This window comes from Panthera uncia, chromosome D1 (genome assembly GCF_023721935.1).
Source record: "Panthera uncia isolate 11264 chromosome D1, Puncia_PCG_1.0, whole genome shotgun sequence".
Taxonomy (NCBI): domain Eukaryota; kingdom Metazoa; phylum Chordata; class Mammalia; order Carnivora; family Felidae; genus Panthera; species Panthera uncia.
In genome coordinates, this window is record NC_064808.1 from 49872779 (window position 1) to 49887639 (window position 14861).

General features: G+C 49.5%; 1 protein-coding gene across 2 annotated transcripts in view; it reads right to left on the reverse strand.

The window, feature by feature from the left end:
- Nucleotides 1-14861, reverse strand: part of DNHD1 (dynein heavy chain domain 1) — an 82234-nt gene that overhangs the window by 4027 nt on the left and 63346 nt on the right. The window contains exons 24-35 of one of the 2 annotated variants that reach the window (XM_049650997.1): nucleotides 13220-14828; nucleotides 12825-13033; nucleotides 12424-12628; nucleotides 12249-12351; nucleotides 8209-8358; nucleotides 7783-7965; nucleotides 7222-7653; nucleotides 6543-7002; nucleotides 1904-2230; nucleotides 1524-1676; nucleotides 1168-1346; nucleotides 77-1036 (exon numbers count right to left, since the gene is read on the reverse strand). In XM_049650997.1, coding sequence (XP_049506954.1) covers nucleotides 77-1036; nucleotides 1168-1346; nucleotides 1524-1676; nucleotides 1904-2230; nucleotides 6543-7002; nucleotides 7222-7653; nucleotides 7783-7965; nucleotides 8209-8358; nucleotides 12249-12351; nucleotides 12424-12628; nucleotides 12825-13033; nucleotides 13220-14828 — 4970 coding nt within the window. Of the gene's footprint in view, nucleotides 1-76; nucleotides 1037-1167; nucleotides 1347-1523; nucleotides 1677-1903; nucleotides 2231-6542; nucleotides 7003-7221; nucleotides 7966-8208; nucleotides 8359-12248; nucleotides 12352-12423; nucleotides 12629-12824; nucleotides 13034-13219; nucleotides 14829-14861 lie in introns of both variants that reach the window. The other variant, XM_049650987.1, reaches the window with a different exon arrangement.

Genomic DNA, 14861 nt, shown 5'->3' on the forward strand with positions numbered 1-14861 from the left:
GCTGGGAGGGACCACCACACCCCATCTCAGTCCACAGAGGTCTGGTGTCTGTGTGGCCAACAAGCAAGGCTCAAACCTGCTCATGCCTGGCAGCCAGTTTCTGGATGACAGTCAGGGGATGCATGGTGGCTGTGGGGTGACCAGGTGGTGGCAACAAGATCAGCACGGGCTGAGTAGCCTGGCTGTGTTCGAAGGGTATGGTGGAGGCATCCAGGTTTTCATCCAGGGGCCGGCCCAGGAGGCTGGTGGTAAAGTCAGCCAGGGCCCTTGCCAGGCACTCAGGTCGCAGCACACGCCACAGAATCAGCTTCTGGAGGAGACTAAGTGGATCAGGTCCAGGCCCAGGCGCAGGACCCAGCACTGTGGATGACAGGGACAGATAAGCCTGCCAAACATTGGAGTGGTGTGCCAGGGATGCACACAGCCCAGCGAATGGTGGCAGCAGCTCTAACATCCTACATTCTTGCCAGGCTCTCAGCCCCAGCCAGGCTGGTCGAGCCACACTTGGCTTGCTGTAGCCTGTGCTAGGAGAGGCTGCCAGGCCAGGCCAAAGTGCCAGCCTCTCCAGCTCTGGTGCTTTCCTTGCCACTTGCAGCAGAGCCAGAGCACCCAAGGCACCCACCAACGGTAACTGGGTCAGGCCCAGCGCAGCCACAGTGCTGCCCAGTAGCTGGCGGGTCAGCTGTGTTCTCAGCTGCAGCAGATGGCTGGGCAGGTCCTCCCCTTGATGAATCTCATACTGCTCCATGCTGTTCAGGGCCCGCTTGGTGGCTGCTAGCCAGTTGTCTGGGTGCATACGGAAAAGTGGAAGCAGGTTCTGCAATGGGCTAAGGGCCTTTATAATGGCCATTCCATGCCAGACCACACGCCGATAGGGTGCCCACAGTACCACCTCCTGCCGTCTCATTTCTTCTAGCTCCTCACAGTGGGCACGCAGCTGACATAGCTTTGCCTGGGCCCTCACCATCTCCCGGAGGAATTTGGCTGGTTTCTGATGTTTTGGGTTCTGGAGCAGCAGCATCAGCAGCAGCCCCTCCTGCAGACAGTCACCTGTTCCATGGGTCTGATTCTTTCTCACGTGGTTCCCCCACCATGCACACTCATCTCCACCCCCATATCTGCCCCCCCCCCGAGCTCATCCCCACCCATAACAGGACCCCCAGGCACCTCAGCAGCCTCCACAGCTTCAAAGGAATCCAGGGCTCTGATCTTTATGTCCTGCCAGCGGCTCTCAAGCTCGGGACACTCAACGCACAAGATTTCGTGCAGCATCTGTTCCTCTAGGATTTCCATGTTCAGGCTCAGATCCAGTACATTCAGCCCCTTCAGCAGCTCATAACCTAGCACTTGGGGTTACATAGGGACATAGGGGATGCTTAACCCCTTGACAGAACCAGGGTTGGGGTACACAGAGAGTATGGCACCCTGCTGCAGTACTGAGCCTGCTCGGGGTCAGACTGAGTGAAGCTGGAGACCTGGTGTGTCCACAGAGCTGTGGTGGCAACTTACCCACTGGCACTCACCTTTTTCCAAGGCATTGAGGGGTAGAGTAGTGCTCAGATAGAGACAGAAGCTGGGTTGCACCTGGGGTGGGCTCAGCTTCTCCCGCCGCAGTAGCCATTGTAGTTCTTGGCACCCTAGGCCCAGCTCCATGTTGGTCAGTAGCACGGGCAGGCCTATGAGGGGGAGGCAAGGACACCCTACTCACCATGCCAGCACGCAGCCCCCTCTCCTGTACAAAATCTGGCTCTCACTGGCTCCCCCATGGATAATAGGAGGATTCCCTCAGGGCTCTTCAACAGAGTTAGTGCTTGGGTTAAGGATGGGAGCAGAGTTCGGGCTGGGGGTGAGAGGCCTGTGGGGCCACAGAAGGGGGACATGGTGGGTGGGGACCAGTTCTCACCACTGGCAGCTGCCTCCTGGAGCTGAGGACCCAGCTCTGGGTCAGTGCCTGAGAGCACACAAAGGGAGGGAAGGGGCAGAGCCCCAGTCTCTGAGGCCGGCCTTGACCTCTGTCTCTCTGTCTTCTCCTCCTCCTCCTTCTCCTCCTCCTCCTCCTCTTCTTCCTCCTCCTTCTCTTCGTGCTCTTGCTTGTTTCCCTCCTCCTCATTTTCTCTGTCCTCTGTCTTCTGCTCTTTTGTCTTGCCCTTAGTCTTATCACTCTCTTCACTATTGCAATCTTCCTCTTCCATGGCCTCTTCTTTTTCTTGATTTCTCACAAAGCCCATCCCTATGACAGAAAGATGGAGAGGAGCTCCTCTCAGAGGACAAACTGGGCTCCTAGGGAACACCATTCACCCAAGGGCTCTATCTCTTGAGGGAAGGTCCACAGGAAGACACCTCAGGAAAGTCACTTAAGCTCTTTCTGACTCAGTTTCCTTAGCTGCAACATGGGGTTGATATTAGTAGGTACCTCATGGAGTTACTGTGAAGATGACATGAAACGATACAGAGAGAGTACTCAGCTGGACATAGTAAGCACTCAACAAATGTTAGCTGTCATTATTATTTCCCTAAAACTCCAGGGAAGTCTGCTCCATTTCTGCCTTTCAGCGGTCGGTTAGAAGAATCCGTGTATCTCTCCTTTTGCCTAAGCTACTTTTATCATAACGAAAAGAATTGTTGCTAATATAGAAATCAGTGCCTGGAAGTAGCAACTGCTAAGTGAAAGACCATAAACTATGGAATTAGCCAAGTCCTGGGCCACGGTATGGTGGACACAGATGGCTGGCTCCCCAGCCACCTTCTCCTTTGCCTCCTCTACAGCAGGAGCTGGAAGAGAGAAATAATATCTTTTTAAGTATTAAAAAATTTAAGAATTTTTTAAAAGTATTAAGCATTAAGAAGTGGGCAAGTGGAGGTTGCTGGGTCCACAGTTTGGTGGATTCATTTCCTATTGCTTAACAAATCACCACAAATTACCACTTAGTAATAAGTGCTGAAAACAACACCCATTTGTTATGTTTGAGTTCAGGTTAGAAGCCCAGCACAACATGACTGGGCGCTCTGCTTGGGGTTACACAGGGCTAATCAAGGCATCAACGGGGGCTGCAGTTCTAATCTGGGACTTGGGTCCTCTTTTAGGCTTACTGGTTTTTGACAGAATTCATTTCTATCTCACACATTCCCTGTAGCCCACTGCATCTTCCACCCAGAAATAATAGTTCCTTGAATCCTTCTGTGTTTCAAGTTTTCCTGACTGCCTCTTCTTTCCTCCTTGCTTCTTTGAAGGGCATATGTGATTACATTGGGCCCACCCAGATAATTCAGGATATCCCTGTCCTTTGTGTGTGAGTGTGTGTGTGTGTGTGTGTGTGTGTGTGTGTGTGTGTGTGTGTGTTTAGCTTACTTATTTATTTTGAGAGAGAGAGGCAGAGAGACAGAATCCCAAGCAGGCTCTGTGCTATCAGTGCAGAGCCCGACTCTAGGCTCAAACTCACGAACCCTGAGATCATGACCTGAGCCAAGATCAAGAGTTGGATGCTTAACTGACTGAGCCACCAGGCAACCCCAGGATATCTCTTTATTATGGTCAATTGATTAGTAATCTTAGTTACATCTGCAGAGTCTTTTGTGCCATGTAACATAATCATAGGAGTAAAAATAGAGGACAAAAATGACGGGGGCCAAAACTCTGCCTACCACATGTAGCTGTTCAGATTTCTGGAAGATCTTTTGTTTTCCTGATGAAAGGGACAGAAATGGCTAGCAGCAACTCTGACATGATGCTTGGAAGGATAGCACCCAAATATGGTGGCTGGAAAAACCAGGAACTTATTTCCTCATAGTTCTGGAGGCCAGAAGTCCACAGTCAAGGTGTTGAGAAAGCTGTACTCTCTCTGAAGCTTTTAGTATATGTGCTGCCGAAGCGAGCACTCTCTCTGAAGCTTTTAGAAAAGACTCCTTCCTTGCCTCCTCCAGCTTCTGGTGGTTCCAGGAGTTCCTTGGCTTGTGACTACATAACTCCACTGTCTGTCTCCCTCTTCATGAGGTCTTTACTTTCTGTCCCTATGCCTTCTCTTTTTTCTAAGGACACTTCTCACTGATTTAGGGCCAACCCAGATAATGTAGGGTAATCTCATTTCAAGGTTCTTAATTATATCTGCAAGACTCTTTAACATAGAGGTTCTGTGGGTTAGGACTCAACCCACTACATTCAACCCACTATAATGTGATAAGCCAACATGCTAGGGATTATTGAGCAGAAAGACAGAAGGATCTGGGTACTTGAAGGCAACACTGAAGGCCGGTGCCTGCTTATCTCAGTACTTCTTATAATGTGAGATAAATAAATCCTTATGTCTTAAGCCATGGTAAGTTGGGCTTTTGTTACTGATAGTGATAGCATTTCTAACTGATACAGCGAGTTAGTGGGGAGGCAATGAGGATTTTTCTTTTCCCTACTAATCTGTGTGGTGGGTAAGAAGTTGGTTTATCTCATGGGATTTGGACCATATGCTCACTGAACTTCAGTGGATTTAGAAGAAGGCATGCTGGCTACTTCTCTACTTAGATGAGAGGAACAACCCTCAGGAAAAAAAAAAACTATAAGAAAATTCCTTTCTGCTCATATCAAGCAATTTCAGACCACAAATGTTCAGATACTCATGCACCTTGCTGATTTGTAAAGATGGTTATCTACCTCATGTTGCATGGAATAGGAAATTACTGGCTATTGGAAGAGGCTGGAAAATCAGGGAAGGTAATTTTCCAGATCCATCTCAAGCACTTCTCTTTATGCATTCTCTGCTTGACAAATTTAATAGTCTCCCTTCCCCTTTTGATTTGGATACAGCCCCCAAGTATTCGGGGCTATGTTCCATGGCCAATTACCCTGAGCTCACTACTCAAACTATTTTCTTACTACAGCTCTGAGCTGAAGGCCAAGGTTTAGCTGGATAGCAATTAAGGCTTAGTGGAATTGCTCAAGCCCCCAGAACCAATGTTAAGAGAGAAGACAGAAAATAGGGTTTAAATTCAAGAATGAGAGTGTACCAAGATTTCTGGCATTGGTTAATAGCTAACAGAATCCTTATAGATGAAATCTGAAGGAAAGAAGATGAGAGATTTAGTGGAATTAGCCAGAAAATCCTCCATCTGGTAACAAGTGATCAGTGTTTGCTTAATTTGAAGACAAATCCTAAGCCCCCATCCCGTTCCGATAGGAGTGGCTATGTATGGCTGAATAGCTACAAACAGGATTCTTGACCAATGTTCCTTTCACAGATAGCCCTGGGTACAATGGACAAGGAACATCATACTGTTCATTAGAACACAGGACAGCTGAAGTGGCTGTCCCAAGAACTCACTCTATAGCCAGTGAAGTGATGCTAATCATTTGCCTTCCTATCTCTGTCTGGCATTACACAGTACATGCTAAAGACTAATTAGATAAGTGTGTGTTTCTTACCCTTATCCAGTTTCTAAACAGGAAGTTTACTGTAGTTATCTTGATTTGATTTTGCTTCACTCTGCATATTGGATGTACTGCTATGGTGAGATTGAGAGTGTACTGTGCCATAGGTTATAGAATCACAAAGAGCCACATCTAACTCTGATCAAGAACAATGAACACTGTTCACAGCTCCTGGACTCAGAATTGGATGCTGCAGCTAGATGTTTCTTCATTGTGTCCCTTACTAGAAAGGGTGTAAATTTACTTATAGTTGCACATGTGATAGTTATATACTGTGTATTTTCATAATGGTGTATGGGCACAATGGAAGGTTATGCTGCACAGCCAAGGGATGGAATGTAATAATGGTAGCAGTAATACATTAGTAGTAATACTAAAATTTTTGAGAAATTATTTTTAGGCACTATGTGAACCCCTTTTACATAAATTATCTCACTTAATACGATGTTTTGTAAGATGGGTATAATTAAGATGCTAATTTTATTGTCAAATAAATTTTGGCTTAGAGAGATTAAGTACCATGTCTTAGTTTGCATAGCTAGCAAAGAACAGGTATTTGACCCAGACAGTCGGATTATAGAGCCCACATTACAGACTGCTTTATTATGTACCTTCCATTGTAGATATCTATTACTGTCCCCGGTGCAACTCCCAACCCCTTCTGGGAAATAAACATCATTTTCTCCTTCCCCTACCCAATACCCTTGCTTCCTTCCCCTAGGAAACACCTCCTTCTGACACTCGACCCAGATAGGTCTCTGCTCCAGGCAGAGATAATAGAAATATTTCCCCAGAATTCCTGAACATGGGATAAATTCCGACAGTAAGGAAGGCTCCGAGTTGTAGGCCAAGTTTCTAAGAGTGCTGAGCAGACCAAGGAAGTGGAAGATCATGGACTGGTCAGACATGTAAAGTCAGAATCATTACAGTATAGGCCCCAAGATGCAAATGTGACCTAATTTATTAATATCATGTAGGCTGCTGAAATCTAGGATACGCTGGCTACAAAAATTTAGTGTCTTTATTATGAAAGGGAGGACCACCTGTGGCTGAGTGCTGGCGGTTCAGATACCTGAGAAGGAGAAGCATTATGTTCATTATCCCTGGCTTTATATCTGCACTTTACCTGGACCTGGGGCCAGGCATCTAGTCTCTTGCAGAGGCAGTGGGTTCAGCCAGATGGGGGCCTGGTTGCTAGGGTCAAGCAGCAGAGGCCAACGGAAGCTGGAGTAGTGGGTGTGACTTCGCAGGAGCAGCCCTGCCAGGCGGGCTGACTTTGCCTGGGGCTTCAGGTCTCGGTCCCACTGGAACTGTTCAGATTTGGAGCTAAGCAGGGTCAGAAGGTTGAAGGGAGAGCGTGTGGAGAGCAGGGGGTTCTTTGGTGGCATGATGGCAGATTTCTGCTTCTGCTTCAGGGCCTGTTTCACATCATCTGGGCCCAGGGGCTCCTGGAAGCCCCTGCACAGAGCCAGCCACTTGTCCAGTAGCTCCTGGCGCCGCAGTGCTGGGAAAGGACCCAGGTAGATGATGGCAGCTGAACACAGAAGGGCATCCCCGAACATAGTCGTGCAGTGCCCCTTCAACTTCTGGTGTGTAAGGGAAGAACAGAGGGCATGTAGGCCAGCGAGGAGGGTGCAGGCAGAGAGGGTCTGGTAGAGAGGGCGTGAAGCAGGGTATGCAGGAAAGCATGGCAAGGAGGGCAGTGGGACAAAGGGAGGCAGTGAGGGTGCAGGGAGGAGCAGAGTTGTTGGGGTCAGTGGGACAGAAATGAGCTTTGGGGGAAGACCGGGGCAGGAGCTGGTTACCTGGAGCTCTGTAGTCCAGGACTGCATAGGTGTGAGCAGTGCAGACTTTATGGGCCACTTGTGATACTGGCCACATTGAGCGCGAATGAGATTCTCCATCACACGGTTGTGCGAAACCCAGGAGTCTTCCAGCTTGTTGGCCAGATCCAGTTTGTGCTCCAGGGTCTCCTGGGCCTGGAACTGGCGGTGGCCCAGGAGGGCCTGCTCCCGAGCCAGCGTGGCCTCTATCTGCCGCAGCAGCAGGCCCGTGGGCAGTCCCCGACGCTGTGCCAGCCCATAGCGCAGGACGGCCCAGAGCCAGGCCGCCAGGCTCGCTGCAGGTATGCTTACTGCCCGCAGAGCTGCATCACTCATACCTGGAGCCTTCAGAGCTTGGGCTAACTTTATCATCTCGGAGTCTGTCATCTTCTCCTTGGGGAAGAACACCAGCTCCTGGGAAAATGTGTTAAGAGGGGTAGGGGCAGACACAGGTGTTCTGGACCTGGCCCTAACAGCCTCGCTCTGCCAAGTCTCCCCTTTGTGCCTCTGCTCTCCTCCTCCATCGTGCTCCACATTCCCTACCTGATAAAAATCCTCGGTGCATAAGAGCTGCTTGGCGCTGGCCCAGCCTGTTTCACAGTGGAACAGATCGCACAGGGCGTCGGTCACCCGGACCACAGATTCCGGTGGTACTCGATAGCTCCGTAGCTCCTCAAAGTCGGCTACCTGCAGCTGGCTCAGAGGCCCCAGGAATGCCTTGCCCATCTAAATGAGATATGCACTCTTGAAGTGAATTTCCAAAGTGTCCTCTTCCTTCAATGTGTTGCCAGGAGTGATCACCTCTTCTTAGGAGTTCCCATGAGGGACCATTCCTCAAGCCATCCTACTTTGCCCCTCCCCCACGAGACTCCATGACAAGTCACCCCATTCTTTCCTCTGGGCATCCTGTGAAGTGTTGTCCCCTCCCAAGAGAAGAGCAGCACAGGGCAGGCAGCAGCAAGACCCCACCTGCTCCAGGAAAGCCTCATACTGAGCCCGCAGGGCATCCCGCTGCTTGGTCAGGTTCTTGATGAGGTCCTCCTGCTGCTGACACTCCGCCAGCTGCCGCCTATACAGCAGCTTGTCTTGCTGGAGCTGCTGCTGAAGTATGTGGAGGTTCTGCAAACAGAGGTCCAGGCACTGCAGCTCCAGATCCTGGGCCAGGTGGGCTTACCCCAAGGGGAGCCCTGTGGGCTTGGGACTGCAGCATACTCCTCACTTGATAGTCAGGAGGAGCTAGTTGAACTCCATGTAGGCCACAAAGACTGGGCCCTGGAACTATCACTTACTGGTCTATGACTTACACACTTGGTGATGCAGCTCCCAGTGGGTGACTGCTTCTCCTGAACTGCCACACAGGCCCAGGCAGTCTGACTCTGAAGCCCACATGCTTAACCATTATGCCATACTCTATCTTACTTGACCCATTAGTGGCATTTGTCATACAAGGCAGTTCCCTCCCTCTTGAAACATTGTCCTCCCTTGACTTTCATGACCCCGTGTACTCCTTTGGCTTTCTCCAACTTCTGTGGCTGCTCTTACTCAGTCTTCTCCTCTACCATCCCTTCAGTATTCCACAGCAATGTTTCAGGGCCCCCTTACCTTCTCATCCTACACTTCTATGTGCCCTCCCTAATCTCATGCCTTTCATTACCACTTAAATTTTAACAACTCTCAAATTGCTATCTCTAGCCAGATTTTTTTTCCTGAGCCTCACATCCATGTGTCCATCTGCTTCATGGCAATCTCCTCTTCAATGCCTCACAGGCCCCTCAGAGCCCACATGCCCACAAATGAACAACATATTCGCTGTGCCCTGCCAGATCTCTTGCAATCTTACTCATCTCCTCACCCGTTCTTTTTCACAGAGAACTGTGGCAAAACACAGTTTCCCAAGGAAGAAAATCTCATTGTTACCCTGGCTCCATCTCTTCTATTCCCCCAAACCCAACCCATCTTCAAGGCCTTTCTGTTCTACCTCCCACATGTCCATCATGTCTGCTACCTCACTGCATCTCAGTTTCCACTCTTACCCCCTTCTTCTCCTCTGCTCTCCATGCCGTAGCCAAATACCATCATCATTATGTTTCAGAACATTTGCCAACTCTCCCAGTTGGTTTACGAGGACTCTGTGCCCAGGAGACCTCAACTCCGCTTTCTAACCTTGTGTCTGTCCTTGCCCCAGCACCCCACTCTCCCAGCCATTCCTGACTTTCAGCTCCTCCAACGTGACACACATTCTCCTGCTTCTGGGCCTTTGCCCATGCTTTTGCTTCAGCCTGTGACAGTCTTCCCACCCACCCCCACTCCCTTTTACGCCAAATCCTAGCTAACCTCCAGGCATCAACTTTGGTGCACTTCATTCATTTCTTTACATATTTAAGGAATGATTTTTAGTGCTTGCCGTGTTCTACACATGGCTCTGTGCTACTCACTGTGGCACTTTGCTTTCTCTAGAAAGTCTTGATACTTCAGAGCTCCCTGGACTTTGTGATAACACACTGTTATCACAGTAACAGTAATTGCCTAGCTGAGTCTATATGTTCCAGTAAACTAGGCACCATGAAGGCAATGACAGTGCCTTATCTTTCTTAATTAGGAGGAGCTATCATTTATTGAACTCTTACTATGTGCCAGCACTTAAAAAAATTTTTTTTAACATTTATTCATTTTTGAGAGATAGAGAAAGACAGAGCGTGATGGGGGAGGGGAAGAGAGAGAGGGAGACACAGAATCCAAAGCGGGCTCCAGGCTCAGAGCTGTCAGCACAGAGCCCGACGCGGGGCCTGAATCCATGAACCACGAGATCACGACCTGAGCTGAAGTCAGCCGCTTAACTGACTGAGCCACCCAGGCGCCCCTGTGCCAGCACTTTTAAATGCTTTCCAAGTAAGATGTCATTTAATCCTCATCCTAACCTCTCTGGGTCTTACTTTTCTCATCTATAAAATGGGAAAAAGGATAGCCACCTCAGAAAGTTTTGGCAAGGATTCTAGTGACCTATCTATCTAGATGTAGACATCGATGTAGACACAGACATAAATATCAATGAGTGGCTGGATAGAAAAAAAGTGGAGTTCCCTTAATTGTTGTAGAGTACAATAATGAATAAATGAACCAGTGGAATATGAGAGAAAAGGGAGATGGAGGGCTCCACAATGACTCCTGGGATTTGGCTTAAGTGACTGAATGGATGGTGATGCCATTTCCTGGTGTGGGGAACACTGAAAGAAGTACACACTATTACAGCTGTTGAGTGAATGGGCAAAGGATCTGACATTGAATGCCTCTGACACTATGAACCTCTCTCTCCCTCTCTCTCTCTAAGGTTTTATTTTTAAGTAATCTCTACACCCAGTGCGGGGCTCGAACTCAAAACCCCTGAGATCAAGAGTCACATGCTTTTCTAACTGAATCAGCCAGGCGCATCCACTATGAACATCTCTTATTCAGATTTTTGGGTTTCTTATGTTGTGCTCTGATATAACTGACTCAAAGAATAGTAGCACCTTTAAATCAGATCAACAATTCCTGGTATTAATCACTTTGGGAAATGGCAGGACCCAACACAAGACACTGGAATTTGGAAAACACTTGAATGGGCATTCCTGTCCCTCTGTGAACTTTTTTGTTTTGTTTTGTTTTGTTTTCACCTTAATGAGCCCTGAAGTTTTATCTAAGCTAGTGACCCTTGGTGGTGGATGGTAGGAGGGTATCAGTACCGTGAGAACTCCAACATCATTTACAGAGAACACGTTGACAACCATGCATGTAGACACAATGGAAGCCATGCCCCTAGAGTTGCACAGCACTGGGTGATATCCCTGAGGCACCCATCAAAAGAGACAGACTGGCCACTGGGAGCTGTATGGCCCGAAATCCCAGTTGAGGGGAAGTATTTGTCCTTTTGTCCAACCCATTTGAACTAGTGAGTTGACCACTAGTTCACTTCTCTGCAGTTATCCCTGAACCTTCACCAAAGCCTTGTGTAGCAGGAATAAAAAGAAAAGCTATTTTGGAATTCTCTCTTATTAAGAACAAAATGAGATTTAAGTTTGGATGAGAAAAATATCTCTTGTTACATGAGAATTGTATTGGGAGAGTTCTAAAGGAAAAGTGGAGTGGTTGAATAGCATTGTGAATGGGCACGGGGAGAGGGAGGAGAAGAGAAGAGCTGGTTACTGGGAAATGCCCTGTGGAGGGTGACTAAAGAAATTCAGGACATTGAGGTCTAGTGTACCATTCCAGTCTCTGGTCTGGTTTAAAATCTAAATTGACCCACTGCCATCGCCCATCCACATTTACTCGGTGGACACAAGAGCCTTGTATAGTCAGTGCTTTTGTGGAGGGAAGAGGTACAGAGACAAAGCTATATGGGAGAACAGGATGGCTATAAGAGGTGTGCTAACGAGTCATGATAGAGAATCCAGGAGAAGAAGAGATAAGAGTAGAGGTGATCATGAGAGTATAATCTCTGCCCTGTTTCCGTTGGGAATCCATGGAGATTTTGGGGAGTACACTGAACTTCCCATAGTCAAGGTACATACTGAGGAAACCAGAAGACGACACTGGGGTTTCATGTGTTTAGAAGAATCGGCCTGATGTCAGCTGTGCCATGGGCAACCTTGAGCCTAAGCTCTAAAGGAGGTGATAGCAGAGACTAAAGAGATTCCCCTGAGGAAAGGAGTACTCTTAAGAGATAAGAACTGAGGTTCAGAGGTGCCTGGCTCAGTAGGTATGAAGTGTCTGGCTCTTGATTTTAGCTCAGGTCATGATCTCACAGCTCATGAGTTCGAGCCCCGCGACTGGGCTCTGCACTGTTGGGATTCTGTCTCCTTTGCCCTCTTCCCCTCCCCTGCTTTCTCTCTATCTCTCTCTCAAAATAAATAAAAATAAACTTAAAAAAAAAAAAAACCCTTAGGTTCGGTTTGGGTGGTCCCTCCAAAATCCCCCTTTGGTCTCCTGCTTTGACCCTACTGTGCATACCTCACAATCTTCTCCCCCTTTACCTTGCGGGAACTTTTCAGAAACTGTTCCAAGTTAAAGACAAAGTTGGTGTGGGCGTTGTGCTTCTCCATAAGCATTCTCAGATTTTCCAGGGCATTCTGGATCCTGGAGAAACAATATACCAATTAGTGGACCCAAGGAAGCAGGAGGTACAGTGCAGGAAATGGGGCCACTTACCGTTGGGCCTTCTTCTTAATCTGCAGAGTCATCTGTTGCTGCAGCAGCACGAAGGTGTCCAGAAAGTCTAGGAATGTCTTGGGGGTGACTAGTGGCAACTCAGGGCATAGGTGTCCATGGTAGCTGGCAGCCGAAAGGTGGATGAGAGCCATGGCTTTGGCCACACTGGGAATTGACGCCTGGAGGTCTGGGCACTTCAAGGAGTCTGAAATGGGCATGACTTTAGCCTGGGCTTGTGAACTTGTGGGGGAATGGGAAAGAAAAGGGACCCTCTTCTGACTTAGGAAAAGGGGCAGAAAAGGTGAAGGGGGTCACTAGGTTCTAGGGAGAGAGAGAGACTGACCTGAATCCTCATTAAAACTTGGTTGGGATGTGTAGTGAGAACAGTAAAAAGGGCTCACCATCATCAATGGATGGATTCTGAGCACCCTCCAGGTAGTGCCGGACCACACTGATCAGGGAGTCTTGGTCCCAGGGTTCATAGCGGTCAATGCTAGCAATGGCCAGTTGAAGAAGCCTCAGGTAAAGGGTCGAGGGCAGCTGTTTGTGGGCCTGGTCATCTCCAATCAGGATGAACATGTGCAGGTGGTTGCACACTTGCTGGTAGAACCTGTGGGCCAGGAGCTCAGATACTGTCCTCCCCTTTATCCCTGTTTGCCCATCGAGGTCCCAACCCCAAACCTGACCCCTTATCCCTGATCTGAGCTCTCACAGCAGCTCTTAGATTTCTTTTTGGCCTTTTGGCCAGGACAGAGCAAGAGCAAAGCAGTTCCTAGTATGGGGTTCTTGGCCTCACCTGTGCAACAGCACTTCCTTCTTGATGTTCTGCTTGACACTAAGGTTCTCCTTGGGGAGATGTTCTTCAATACTTTCCAGATCTGCCTCTGTATACTGGTCAGGGAAACTGCCCGAGGTTGCCAGGGCCAGCAGACGATGAAGGGTAGTAAGATCCACACCCTTGGGCACCAGCAGGGCCACTGGCTGGCCTAACATGCCAGCATGCCAGCTAGCATCCCGTAGACACTGGAGAATGGCCTCCTCTGAGCCAGATGGCAGATGGAAGAGGCGGGCCTGATAAATGCTAGCTGCCAGAGTGATGGCAGTACGGCGCCCAGTACCCAAAGCCCCTGAGAGCAGTATGCCGTGCTGCCGAGGCCTGGCCAGCACCCGGACCAGACGGGCCACGTGCATGGCCATGGCGTGGCAAGAGGCAAGGGAGGCGTTCAACTTCAGCTGAGAGGCTGTGGTGGACAGCTGCTCCTCCAGGCTCTCCCACTGCCGTTCCAGGTACAGGCTGGGGCTCTCAGAGTTGGACCCTAGTGTCAGCTCCTGACTGAAGACCAGGTCAGAGGGCTTTTCCCAGGGGCAGAGTAGTAGCACTGGTAGCAACAGAGGAGAAACCAGGTCCATCTGGGCGGTTTTCTGCCACCAACTCTTGTTTCTGTTTAACTGAAGTTTGCAGCTGCAGGTTTTTGTGCCTTCATCCTGGCTTGCATCCTGACTTATAATTTCTGTGCTTTCCTTCTTTACTGGTGCTGTGGAAGGTGCTAGACCTGAATCATTGGAGGGTGAGCCTGTGGTGACCTGAAGGCCATAAGGGTCGTCCTCCTCCTCTGTCTCACTGCCACTGTTGCTTAAGTCCTCCCACTGGGCCAACTCCCCTTCAGATTCCACTTCAGGCACCCTCTCCTCCTCATTTTCTTCCTCCTCCTCATAGCCCTTGCCCCCATGCTGGGGTGCTGGCTCACAGCAGAAGACACTCTGAGCTACTTCTAGGAGCAGGTTGGCACAGTAGGAGCGTTCTCTAGGGCTATCCAGCTGATCACAAAATGTCCTCTGTGCCTCATGCAACCAAAGACGCACCATGTTACGTGTGGCCATCATGACTGTCAGGCGGGTGCCACGTAAGCCTGACACCCGGTGCAAGTGCTCCTGATGGTTGGGAACATCCAGAAAACCCCGGGAGCCCATCCTGGTTGGCAGCAGCTGCAAGCTGCCCAGTAGTTGGCTCACAGAGTGCAGGGAAAAGCGGTAATGTGGGTGGAGCGGGGAAGGCATAAAGCAGTTTCCCACAGCCTCCCAGGCCTCCACTGAGGCCCGGACCAGGGCTTTCGCTAGAACCCCCTCCCGTTCCACAGAGGGGAAGCGCTCAAGCCAGGCCTGGATGCTAGGTGTATGCCTGCTCAGAAGGATGGCCTGGGTCATGCTACCCAGGGCCAGCACCGTGAAGAGTCTAAAGAGACGTGGGCACAGTGGGAGCTCACAAAAGCCTGGTACTGTGGCAGTAGCTAGGAAGTTGACTAGAGGCTGCAGCATCTGCAATTCCAAGGTGCTGTGGGCATACACCGTGCCATCTATGGCCTGGCGCAAAGTCTCCAACACTGGCTGGCAGGTCTTCTCTGGGTCTGTGGGACATGAAGACTGACAGTGAGGACATG